At 34.7% G+C, this 12,513-nt stretch overlaps 2 protein-coding genes across 2 annotated transcripts; both read right to left on the bottom strand.

The window, feature by feature from the left end:
• Positions 1-262: 262 nt before the first annotated feature.
• Positions 263-1,657, bottom strand: LOC126699409 (heat stress transcription factor B-2a). Its single transcript, XM_050397184.1, has 2 exons — positions 1,235-1,657; positions 263-1,142 (listed from the first exon to the last, which is right to left on the bottom strand). Exons 1-2 carry the CDS (start codon positions 1,478-1,480, stop codon positions 447-449), a joined length of 942 nt encoding a protein of 313 aa, XP_050253141.1. The 5' UTR covers positions 1,481-1,657; the 3' UTR covers positions 263-446.
• A 7,716-nt stretch (positions 1,658-9,373) lies between these two features.
• Positions 9,374-11,177, bottom strand: LOC126699396 (uncharacterized). Its single transcript, XM_050397169.1, has one exon. The coding sequence runs from the start codon at positions 10,940-10,942 to the stop codon at positions 9,545-9,547; it is 1,398 nt and encodes a 465-aa protein (XP_050253126.1). The 5' UTR covers positions 10,943-11,177; the 3' UTR covers positions 9,374-9,544.
• Between the last annotated feature and the right edge of the window lie 1,336 nt (positions 11,178-12,513).

Genomic DNA, 12,513 nt, shown 5'->3' with positions numbered 1-12,513 from the left:
AATTTGTTTGGCTAATATTTTCCCAACAACTTCGCTCACAATAAAAAAAAAAATCAATTAATAAAACTATAAAAGCAGTAAATAAGTATATCAGTTATATTATCCTCCTGTAAATTACTGTTAGTAAAATAGTAAATAAAATTGTAGTTTCTACTAAGCCTTAATTATTCCTTAAAACCATCTAGATTCAACTTTTTTTTCTTTTTTTTTTTGGGATAAGCAAGGCAAAAAGCACAAAATAAAGACAATTAAAGGCGTAAAAGAAGAAAAAAAAAATACTAAATATATTAATATTAAAAGAAGCTCTAAGAAACTTCCTGAATCTGTCCCATCCAGGTTAATTACACACGTGACTCCATTTTGTCACGTGTGAGTCCTTTAGGGACTTTGGATCCAGTGCTTTCATTTTCACGTGCAACCTCCTATTCTAAAACTAACTAGATCAATCAATTGTACACCCTCTGATTACGATTACTATCCCAGTGGCAGTGCTTGATGAGCCACGTGGCTTTTCGATTACCGTCATCGTGACGATCATCACCGTTACTCTCGCAATCCAACGGCTCTAGTTTCGCGGGATCGGGCTGCTGTAACCGCAACTCCGTATCGTCGTCGCTGCTTTCTCTAGCTCTCTTCGCAATCGCACCGCCGACGCCGATGGGAACGCCGAACAGTTTCGCGCCCGATTCTGTCTCAGTTTCCGTTTCTTCGTCGTCGGCATACCTCTTCGCCGGCAACAAGTCGAGCGGCGGTTTTCCGACGAGCTCCGACTTCTTGTTGCCGTTGTTGTTCGCGAAGTTGGACATCAAGGCGAAGATATTGTTGCAGAGAGATTTAATCTCCGCCAACTCTTTGCTAAGCTGAACGTTCTCCTTCCTCAGCCTCTCGTTCTCGTCAATCAGATCCGCCGGCGCAGTTGTCCTCGTCGGAGACGAGTTCGCCGACACCACTTGCTCTTCACCGGAATTCGACGGCGATATCAATTGCTTCACCATCGGAACTGACGACGTAGCCACCGACACCGGAGACACCACCGGAGTAGAAATCTTCCGGCGCTGAATTTCACACAACAGCTTCTTCTCCCCTCGGCGGAAGTAGTCGTTCGAGAATTCCCACCGATCAGGTACTACTTTTCTAAATCCCTAAAAAAACAACAAATATATACAAAAATGAAAAACCTAAACATACAAAAAGGTCCATTAGAGAGAGAGAGAGAGAAAGAATATTGACATACATAGGTGTTGAGTTGGCGAACGAAGCTAGAGAAATTGTTGTGTTTGAAAAACTTAGGGAGCAAATCTTTGGCGAAAACGGTAGGGTTCCAAACGATGAAGGTTGATCCGTCGTCGTTCCAGGAGATAACGTCGTTGATTGTGCGGTCCTCGACTAGTTGAAACGTCTTCGTCAAAAACGGCGTCGGAATAGATCGCTGTGACTCGCTCGTTGCCGACTCACCGTTTTGCTCCATAGCCGGAGCCATGTAGATGGTGTGAGTTTTGGTTTGGTAGTTCTAGAAGGTTCGTATGGGGGGGAATTAAATATAGAAAAGAGAATAGAAGAGAGAGCGAGGAAAACGAAGGAAAATGAGAGAGAGAGAGAAGGGAAAGAACGAGAAGCTACTAACCTACGTTACGTCTTATCTAGGGAAACTTCCGTGTGAGGGTTCTTTTGCCTTTTTGTATGTATGCGTTCGTGTGCCAAAGTGGCAGCAGTGGGCAGGGCTTGTTGTCAGTCTACCCTTTTTTGTTTTGGTTAGATTCTTTGTATGCTTATTTTTTTTTTGTTGTGTAAATTAGTGAAAAATAATATATATAAAAGAAAGAGGGGGTCTTTATTTAATATTTTTTATAATTCGATTTTTTTTATAATGATAATGAAAGATGTGAAGTTGTACCTATAATTATTAGACTTTTCTAGCGTTTTTACCTTTTAATAGACTATTTTCATTCCCTTGGTATGAACATTACAAAACTCACATCAATGAGATTTATGACTTTTAAATTGATGTCACAAAGAACCCACTATCCATATTTCAATGAGAGTTAAACAGATTCGAATCCAAGTTCTTTGTTTGATAAAATTTAAAGAAAAAAGTTTTCTTAAGCTTTTTTTTTTTTTTTTTTTATAGTAATTTTAGGATTATACCTTTTTGTCATATTATTTTTTACAATTATCTTATATAACAGATTATGATTGATTGTTCGACCTTTTTATAAGAATCTATAAATTTTTTTGAGCAATGCTGGTGGCACAACTTGTGCCACAACTCGTCCATGTGACGAGTTGTGAATGGGTCTAAATTCATTTTTTTTCCCATCACTCATATCCTTGTCACCTCATAGTTATGACATAAAAAATTTTAGTCCTAGATTGTTTTTCCTTTCTTTTTTTGAGAAGATTAGTGTTAATTTGATGTGTGCTGCAGATGTATTCTTGCTAGCAATTTATAAAGGATTTAATAATATCTTGACTTACCCAAATGGTAAAAAGAAGAAGGGGGCTTGGCTTTAACCTTTACGTATAATATAAGGTTGGCTGACTTATGGTTATAGTGGCTCTTTTGATTTTTTGTTAAAGAACGAGTGGGAAAACAACGGGCGTGGGGTTTGTCATTTTCTTCATCCTTTCAATCCCAATTCCAAGCATGCTGCCAATAAGAAATAATTACTAGTACTTTAATTTTATTATTTTCTTGACCAAATTACAATGTGATTTGCAATTAATAAATATCATATAATATATTGATCGAAGCATCCTCGAAATTCTTTTGCTAAAGTTATTCTCAGTATCTTATCTCATTCTCGGCCCCAGAAAATAGGAAGGCCATTATCTTAGGTTTCTTTCCCAAAGAAATATTTTTCTCTTTTAAGTATCCCCTTAAACAAAATTAGCGGCGATCTTTCTCTTGCTAATAAGAAATTAATCCGGCGGCATATATATTCGTTAGAGTCAACAAAATATGGTGAAGTATTTTACTGTAATAGGTAAACTTCTTACTTTAGGAAAAACAAAAACAAACTTCTTGCTGCATCCATTATTTATAATAATTGTTTCTTACTATTTTTTTCATAAGTTGTAAAGTTGATTTTTAATTTAAAACTTCAAAATCTATATTATCCTTTTTAAGTAATGATTTTTTTATAAAGGAATTTTACTATTTAACTAGATATTCAATCACCCTAGAGATTGGAGCTCTTGCTTCTCAAAAAAAAAAAAAGATTGGAGCTCTTATGCCTTGCATATATAGCATAGATAGAAGTGCGACAAGTGTCATTCGATCTAAAGACCATTGATTGTTTATGTGATTATCATTTTTTTACGATTAAAATTAAAATTACATTTTTGTGTTATTAATTTTTATGTACTACTATAATACATTTTTCCTTAGGGGCCCATTCATTTATTGTTGACCTAATTTGTGTAATAAAATAGATTTTGTTATCATGAAAAAGAAGTTTGCATAACTCATTGTCGTTCAAAGTTAGGCTAAATATCATTATTTTATACAAATATTTAAAAAAAAAAAAAAAAAAAAAGTTCTACATTTAAAGCATGAAAGTGGAAGTAAAAAAATGGACAAAAACAAAAAGTGAAAAAGTTTAGTGTATCATTGCCCTCGAAATTGTCTTGGAAAAGTGTGTATAAAGATTGTGGTGAATTTATACAATGCATTTGGTGTATTACACTTTTCTTTGACCCGAATTAAATGAAATTATTCAATATCATAGTAAATCCCTTTCATTTTACATAAGAGTGGGTTTTATATGTGGAAAAATTTCTCTCCCACGAGGATTGATCTTAGTCAGTTTCCTAAATGACTTGCTAATGTTCAAAGCTTTGGGTACAATTAAAGTCAATCAATTAATTGATGGATACCTACTTTGTTGCAGAAATTACATAATATCAGCCCATGATGAAAATCCTTAATTTGAGTCATGTTTAGGTCAATAAGAGTCGTGTATACTTCTCCATCTCCCCCTTTTTCTTTTCTTTTTTTAAGATTTAAAAAAAAAAAATTACCCATTATTATTTATAACTACCCGTAAACTTTATGAACTTGAATTAAGGTAATATAATAAGTTTTCCTATCTCATAAAAATTGGTCTTACATATGAGCCTATCGTTAGTTTATTCACTTTATTATTATTAACTATGAGGGAGAAAAGAGTATTACTTCAAGTAATAATTTATAATTTATACTATTTTAGTTTTTTTTTTTTTTTTTTTTTTTTTTTTTTCAACTTGACATAATTACTCTGTCCAGAAGAGAAGAAAGCTGAAGGAATTTAGGAACTTTGAAAATTAAACTTGAATTTCTTGGGTGTACTAGTTATTCAATTGGATTTTTCTAAGTGTACTAGTTATTCAATTGGATTTTTCTAAGTGTTTGTTTTATTATATATGAAGAATGTTAAAATTCCTTCCTGGTTGCCTAAATTATTAGTCTTTGATTTTATTGGTTGGAATAATGGATCTTATTTTAATCAAATTGACTTACTAACATTTTTAATCAGAACTCCACTAATAATATCCAGATTCACATTGAATAAAGAGGAAAGAGATATGAAAAAATATATATATATAAATGGCAGTGACGTGAGCTGAAAAAGAAAAATTCCGACCCATTTTGGTTTTGTTGGGCAAAGAAAGTAAGGGCTGCTATAGTTAATTAATATATCTAACTCACTTTGCAAAAGCCGAAAGGTAACATCGAAGAAAACCCAATAAAGCATGGATGAGGGGGTTTCTATAGAAAGATTGGTACCACACACTCCGTGGCAGCCGAGCTTTGGGCCCTTTTCATGATGGCCTCACTCTTTGCAAAGCAACCTAAAACATACAAAAAGCCCACTGTAGAGATTGATGTTAAAGCTGTTGCTATTTTATCTCAATTCTCTGAACCTTCTCATTCATACAATGTTTAATATCAATCACGCTTAACCGCAGGTCCCTCAAAAATGTTGAGGAAGCTTATAAGTTACATCAATCACACTTATCGAGAAGGGAACCATTGTGCAGATCTTTTGGTTAAGGAAGGAGATTTTATTGGTGACTCTTGTTTGGGCTGTCGCTTGGGGTATTATGTATTCTGAACTTTGTAAGAGCATTCTTATCAAAGGTGCTAAAAATACTAAATGCTATTTTTTAGCATTTTTAGCACCTCAAATGATAAAAACACACTTACATTAAACATGCTAAATTTTAAAAAATTTAGCATCAAGCTACAGTGAGCTGTTGTCAATAACAGTTCACTGTAGCTGGATTGTAAAAAAAAATATTTTTATATTCTCACCAACTCTCACTTCTCTTTTCTCTCTCCCGATGGTTGTGGTCCGACGATGGTCGTGGGTCATGGTTTGATGGTCCGATGGTTGTGGTCCGACAGGGTGATTTGATTTTGTGGGTCTGGGTTCGTGGATTATCGACTTAGTCAGTGTGGGTCTCTAATCGACGTGGTGGTCATTAGAATTGTGGTGGCTGGCAATGGGTAGGATTGCTGGGTTAAGAAAGAGAGAGACAGTGAGACCAAGAGGGAGAGAGGATGAAAAAATAAAAACAAAAAAGGAATAAAAAATAATATTAAAATGAAGTTGTAAAAAAAAAAATAGAAGTTTTGATGTTAAGTGTATTATAAAGTGAGATATTAAATGTTATAAAGTGGCTTTTTAAGATGCTAAATGCTAAAAAATTTTAAATCCTTGATGTGAATGCTCTAATGTTCTTGTTTGATTTTTAATATATTTCCCATTTTTGAGAGAGAGAGAGAGAGAGTGAGAGAATTGAAAACACAAAACAAACAAACAAAACCATCAAGAAAAAACAAACAAACAAAACCAAGGCTTTTGCCTTAGAGCCTTAAACATAGTTTTGTCCGGATCTATGTTCTTTCATGGTCATGATCGGGCCAAATTTTGCAAAATCTTTCCTGAACCATAACTCGGCTATTTTTTTTTTTTCTCTCATCCAAACAAAACATTCCCAAATGGTCCCCCATAACAGGAACAAATTTAATCCATTCGTAGGATTTTACAACCACGTATTTGTTTGGGATACATACCATTACCAATTGTACATTGCTAATATTATCCGAAAAAGGAAAAATAAAAATTGTGCATCCAGCAATGGAAAATGACTTAGTTATTATTTTGTTGTGAGTATTTTCTCAAAAAAGGACAAAGAAACTAAAATATCATCCAGCGAAAGGGTGAAAAAAACAAACAAACAAATAAGCCGTGCATAGTACCAATTCTAATTCCCTCACTCATTTTCTTATAATAATGTGAATGAAAACACATAATATTCAATTTGCTAACACATATTTTTATCTTTTTTCTTGTTTAAATTTAGGACTAGTCAACAACATTAGCTGATGATGGTTGGTTATAATTAGGAGTAATTAAGTTTAACTCTACGGAGGAACCTGCAAATGGCACAGCATATTTTTCTGATAGTCTGTTTTGCAAGTAACACCTGAACAAAATATCAGCCAGGAAGAGGCAGCAAAACTAAAGATTATGAGCTATAAAGTTATCATCATGATTTACATGCTTCACATCCCAAACCATAAAAGAATCAAGGAGCTTTTAAATATCTTTTACAATGTTGCTAGTCTTCCATTGAACATTATATCCCTGTGAGTAAAGTAGCTTATAATAGAGTTTTCTCATAAGCACTTGACAACCAGATGATAATGATTTGTGTTCAGTCTTTCCATTGTTTCTGATCACACATCCACCTATTAGAATTATGTCCAGAAGATTTGAACTAATCACAAAAGATATTAATTAGAAAATAACCAGTTTTTTTGCTCTATTCCAAGAAAGAATGGGGAGAGGAAATTATCCCCCCCAACCCCACCTCAAAAAAGGAAACATCTTAAAGCCTAGAGAAAAAGAAAGTAACTGTATGTACAAGGTTTAAATGAGCAATGTTCAGCATTCACAAAATATTATCAAAACAAATCTGGCAAAAAATTTCATCCAAATTCCAAAACATAATAATACCATACCATGGAACTGTGTTTGGCAGCTAATCATTTCACAACAAGGTTTACAGCCTACAGAAGCCTCTAGCAAGCACCTGTGAGGTAAGTAACCTCAGAACCTCAACATCATTTTTTTTCCACATTTTTACACCAAGTAATCTCCCCGACAGTAAATCACAAAAATTCACCTCATAGACATGAATTCAAGATACTATAGTGCCAAGGGGCCTTCAAAAGATTCATCAAATTGAGCAAATAATAGTAATACATTGTGACATTGTGTAACTTGATAAGAATTAAAAAGTACTTTCACCTTTAAAAAAATTAAATAAATAAATAAATAAATAACTGACAGGCAAATACAATTCACATGCCAATACAAGATTAAAACCATGACCTCACCATTCACCCTTCATTTTTGGGGATAGCAATTAGTTGTTGGCATCACTTGTATACTAAAGTCTAATGGAGCAGAATTTTGAAGTTCAAGCATCCCATCAAAAATGACAAGCATGCTAATTAGGTCCTACACTTTTTTAAACTAATTCTGATACAAAGGAGCATCATATACATTTCCCAAGCATTGAACTTCACAAATGATACCACTATGGCATGACATTCCTGCCTCAAACATGTCCACACATAGTGATTGAACAAACCATTGCAATGCACATCTGAGACTTGAAAGTGCAAAAGTATGTTAGTGACAAAATGCTGCTTGTCAGCAGCTTCATGAGAATTATCATGTAAGCATCAGTATGACTCATCAAACAGTAACAACCTTCTAATCATTAAGCCACAAAGAGTGCGGCTCTTACTAAGGGTACATTGAAATCCAGTTAGAAGAAAACATGTTGTGCAATGATCATTACTTAAATACAGAGACTGAATAAGCACATTTTTGAAAGAGCATCTGCAGTATATTATGACCATGAATCTCATAAGTCACATAAATACATTTATGTAACAGTTTTTACAACAGTGGTGATGTCCCATTAAATAAAAACACTGACATAAACATCTTTTCTAGAGAAGGCACATCATTTTAATAAGAAAGTCAAAATGATTTAGAAAGATATTATCACTATAAATAGCTTCAAACAACAAAAACTTCAAATACATATAAGCTTCTAAATAATGATATATTTAAAGTAAAAAAAAGCATCCATGTTGAGTGTTTTAAACCCTAAGGATCCTCATATGGAAATTTAAATACATGACATCAAGTTATTTAAATCAATGATCAGTTCTCAACTGAGCTAGATAAGGAAGTTGAAAGAAAATTGGGCGTACCTTGAGAATCACATTGGTGTCCATTTTCTACATAGTTTAATAATGAAATATAAAAACATTAATTAATTGGGGACATGAATGCAAATATTCATGTACAAAATTTTTAAAGGTCATCTTTGACAAAACATAGGGAACATTTATATAACATACATTAGTATGGTCCTAATCTTTAATGCAGCATAAAGTATTAAACCTTAAGCCAAAAAAAAAGGTATTCGACTGTGGCAAAACTGTTGGCAGGTTTCTCAAGCATAATATACCCTTCCTATAGAACAGAAAAGGTGAATGTGGGCAGGGGATAGATCAAGAAGAAACAGAAAATAGGAATATGTTTGCAAGAAGACAAACCTGAATTGAACAGGTGTATATGTTAATAGCTGCAAAATGGTGGTCATTGCATTGCAATCATTGAAATGATGAATTTGCATAAGTCCATTTGAGCAAGGGCCACGGGAGGAACAAAATATACCTTATAGCTTAGATCCATAACATAGAGTAACATAGACCCTAAGGCAGTATACATATTTTAAAATCTGAATGGTGGCAATAAATATATCCTAGCAGTCATGATAATAGCAGATTTTTGTTGTTGATAATAAACAGGAAAAGACAGTATATGATGCCAACAAGAGTAACATGTTGAGTAAGGCCAGAAAACCTATGTTGAATTAGACCCTAAGGCAGAATACATATTTTAAACTCTGAATGATGACAATAAATATATCCTAACAATCAAGAAAATTGTAGTTTTTTTTTTTTTGGTTGATAATAAACAAGAAAAGATTTGAGTATGATGCCAATGTGAGTAACATATTGGGTAAGGCCAGCAACCTATGTTGAATTAGACCATCAGTTTGCTTAATATGACAATGACATAGAAGGTGTTCTTTACCAGAAATATTGGCTAATGACATCCTATTAGATGCTCTCTTTTTTCCCTGTTAGAAAGCATTAAAGAAAGCAATATTACCCACTTATACGCATGAATATGTCTCTAGCTGGTCATGACTAAATGACTGATATGCAAGACAGTAATGTAACGGTGACATTTTAGGATGGAAAAAGCAGAATCATTTCACCTCACTTCGCTACAAATATAAAATGCTCAGCTGGACAAATGAGTTGAAGAATAAAATTACAAAATAAGTATTTGTAGCTTCCAAATTGCGGACATAAGCATAAAGAAGAAACCCGTTACAAAAACAACACTCTTCAATAAAAAAATAAAAAAAAACAATAAACCAAAATGAGAAGAAACTTAAGTCGTCAAGACACATACAAAATGCCACGACGATACAACACAAGGCTTCCTGAAGTGAAAATAGCCCAAACAAAGACAACCCACCAAGCCAAAAACACAGCTACCTCCTTAACAAAAACAGAACAAGGCAGTAGACTACATACAGATTCAATGTTTTGAAAGGAGCTGCTGTCAATCTGAGATAAGCCAACAAAGAGAAGTACCAAAATCGGAGGTACAAAGAGCTGCACAACTACAAGACATATATAGTGGTTATGCAGAAAAACCTTTGCCCTGCTAAAATCCAAATCCGGGACCTTGCTAGCATGCAGTCGTTGATACCAAGATAACAATGCCTCATTCAAATACATTTGCAAGTTTGGTCGTAAAGCCATGATTTGCAATAAACCCGAAAGCAACAAGCACCAAAGCCTAAGCTTGTTAAAATCCGAACTGGACATACCCACATTTCCAACCAACCTCTCAGCATCCCCAATTTCACTAACCACACGCGCTCCTTTACCATCATCATTGTTATTGTTAACAAGAATTTCAGAAAACGGATTAATCCAAAGCAATGCAGTGAATATAATCAACATACTATTGGCATAAAGAATCATTCTAGCGAACCATCCACAATAAATCATTGGCAAATTGCTTCGAAGCTGATCGGTTCCAATCCAAAACGCCCTTGCATTTTTCAACCCAGGCATAAACAGAAAACCCGAAAGGCAGCCCATTAAAACAGCAACAATAAACCTCTCAAACCCGCCAATCAATCCAAAATTGAAATCCAAAAACAATGGAACAATCTCAAAGCAAATCACAAGCCCTACCAAAAACCCCACAGCCCCAACAAGCACACTCAGTTGCTTCTCAGACCTCCTAGACGCAGATTTCTCAAACGAAACCTTAGCAAGCGAAACAAGCAACTTTAAAACACCCATTAATCCCAACAGCACAGGAACAAAAACCCCATTTTCCAAAACCCCAGAAGAACTCTCACCAAAGTAAAATTGAAGCAATAAACAAGATAGAAAAACGAATGAGAGAGTGAAAGCAGTGTTATACTCATCGAAATAGAGGCGGGATTGAACGTGATTGTTGTCGAGCTTTAGCCTGAAGATCTGGGCATTGTTTTCATCGAACTCAAACTTGTCCTTGTCCTTGGACTTTGACTTGACCCTCTTCCTGAGTTCACTACTAACGTTGTTGTTGCTGCTGCTGTTGTGTTCTGAGGAATCGGGTCTTCTAATGGCGGCGCGGGCACCATTTTGACTGGTGTTGTCGGGTTGGATATAGGTGTGGAGGCCATAGAGGAAAAAAGATGGGATTTTGAAGAAAAGAAATAGGAAAGTGAGGGAGAGAGAGAGAGTGGTGTGGAGGATTGGGTTCTTGTAAGTTTGGAGGAATTGGAGCAACATGGTTTTTACTTTTTTGTTTAAGGTTTTGGGAGTTTTTGGTTTAGAAAGGAACAAATAGGGTCTGTTTGATTTGAGGTTTCAGATGAGATCTCAAAGGTTTCGACATGAAACTAGTTCCAAGATCTATGGGTTGTTGAGATTTGAGAATCGAATCGATCGCCTGCATGCTTGCTTGGGCTTTGGTTTTTTTCTTTTGGTGGAGACTTTTTGGTTGATTCTATGTTGTTTTGTTTTGTTTTTTTCGTTCTTTTTTTTTTCAACTTAGTTTTGATTGGATTAAAGTTTGGTGGTAGGACCTACGTATTACTGACGTGCCATAACTGAATCTTTTAAGAAATTTTACTTCTGATTTCTAAACCATTTTCCCAGAAAATGTAATATGTGTAGTGAGATGTTCCACCTCGCACTTTATCTATTGTCCAGTCGATTTGACCGTCCTTTAATTTTATATAGTGGAGGTCTTCTTTTTCAAATAATAATAATAATTGGAAAGTGTAACCATAAAATTCATCTAAGCATCTCCAACAGATCAGATCTGGTTGTCTTGCAACATAATAATGAAAGTTAAAAATTAATTTTTAATTTCAATCTTTAGACTAAAACTTTTTTTTTTTTTAATCTTTCAAGTTTTAATTTTAATTTTAATTTTTTTTTTCCTTTCAAACTTTTATATCTCATAACTTCGTGGTAATTGTACCATGCAATTATTACAATAGAACAAAATCCATTTCTGGATACTCTTTAAATCCTTTTTTTCTTTAAATTTTGGAGTGTGAAATTATAAAATATCTTCCAAGAGGCTGCCATTTTTTTTTTTTTTAAGATCTACAATGACTCTTCACACTAGGAAAGTCATAGTAACTCTCTAATCCTAAGCTATTGTGGGGGCCTGAGGACCGAGGAAGGGTACAACGAGCTGTGGTTGTCACTACAAAGGCATTGTGAGCTCAGAGAGGGAATTTACCAGAGGATAGGAGGAGAAAAAACAAAAGACTTCTAGGAAGTCCGAATGAGGAGGATGGGGTTTAAAGAGAAAATCGTGGTAGGTGAAGGAAGTTTTCAGTGAAAGTTCACCTACTATCTCTCCATTAAATGACTGGCAACAGCTTTATCAACTGCATTGATGAGGAAATGACCTAAACAGTGGAATTCAAAGCTAAGCAGCTCCTTCTACCACCTTCAGCAAAAGTTTAAAGGGACAAGTGTCATAGAGAGAGTCTGGGTAAGTGGGGATGAAGGGCCAGGATGCGATGGGCTAAGGAGTATATAAGGAAAGGAAACTTCTAGGTAAAAGGGAGGACAAATGGTCTAAGGACAAAAAATTAGAGCAAGAACAGTAAGAGAAAGAGAGTGAACAATGTATTATCTAGTGTAAGAGCTTCGTCCTCGGATGAACTTGTAAAGAACCTCTTATATAGATAAACTCTAACTTTTGGTCATTTCCTCTTTGATTATATCCTCGGGCTAAGCCCCCTCCCCTTGTTTTATCCCACTCTCTTTACAAATATCTATTGGTTTGGGCCTTACTGGGTTGCACAGATTTCACCATTCTGAGTGGGTTTGGGCCGTTT

The sequence above is a fragment of the Quercus robur genome, chromosome 9 (genome assembly GCF_932294415.1).
Source record: "Quercus robur chromosome 9, dhQueRobu3.1, whole genome shotgun sequence".
Lineage (NCBI taxonomy): Eukaryota > Viridiplantae > Streptophyta > Magnoliopsida > Fagales > Fagaceae > Quercus > Quercus robur.
The sequence above is the reverse complement of the archived record's forward strand: the minus strand, read 5'-3'. Positions and strand labels throughout refer to the sequence as shown.

Coding starts and splice junctions, on each gene's coding strand:
- LOC126699396 (XM_050397169.1), bottom strand. CDS start 10,942: ATGTTGCTCCAATTCCTCCAAACTTACAAGAACCCAATCCTCCACACC.
- LOC126699409 (XM_050397184.1), bottom strand. CDS start 1,480: ATGGCTCCGGCTATGGAGCAAAACGGTGAGTCGGCAACGAGCGAGTCA. Junction 1,143..1,234: donor TTCGCCAACTCAACACCTAT/GTATGTCAATAT, acceptor TTGTTTTTTTAG/GGATTTAGAAAAGTAGTACC.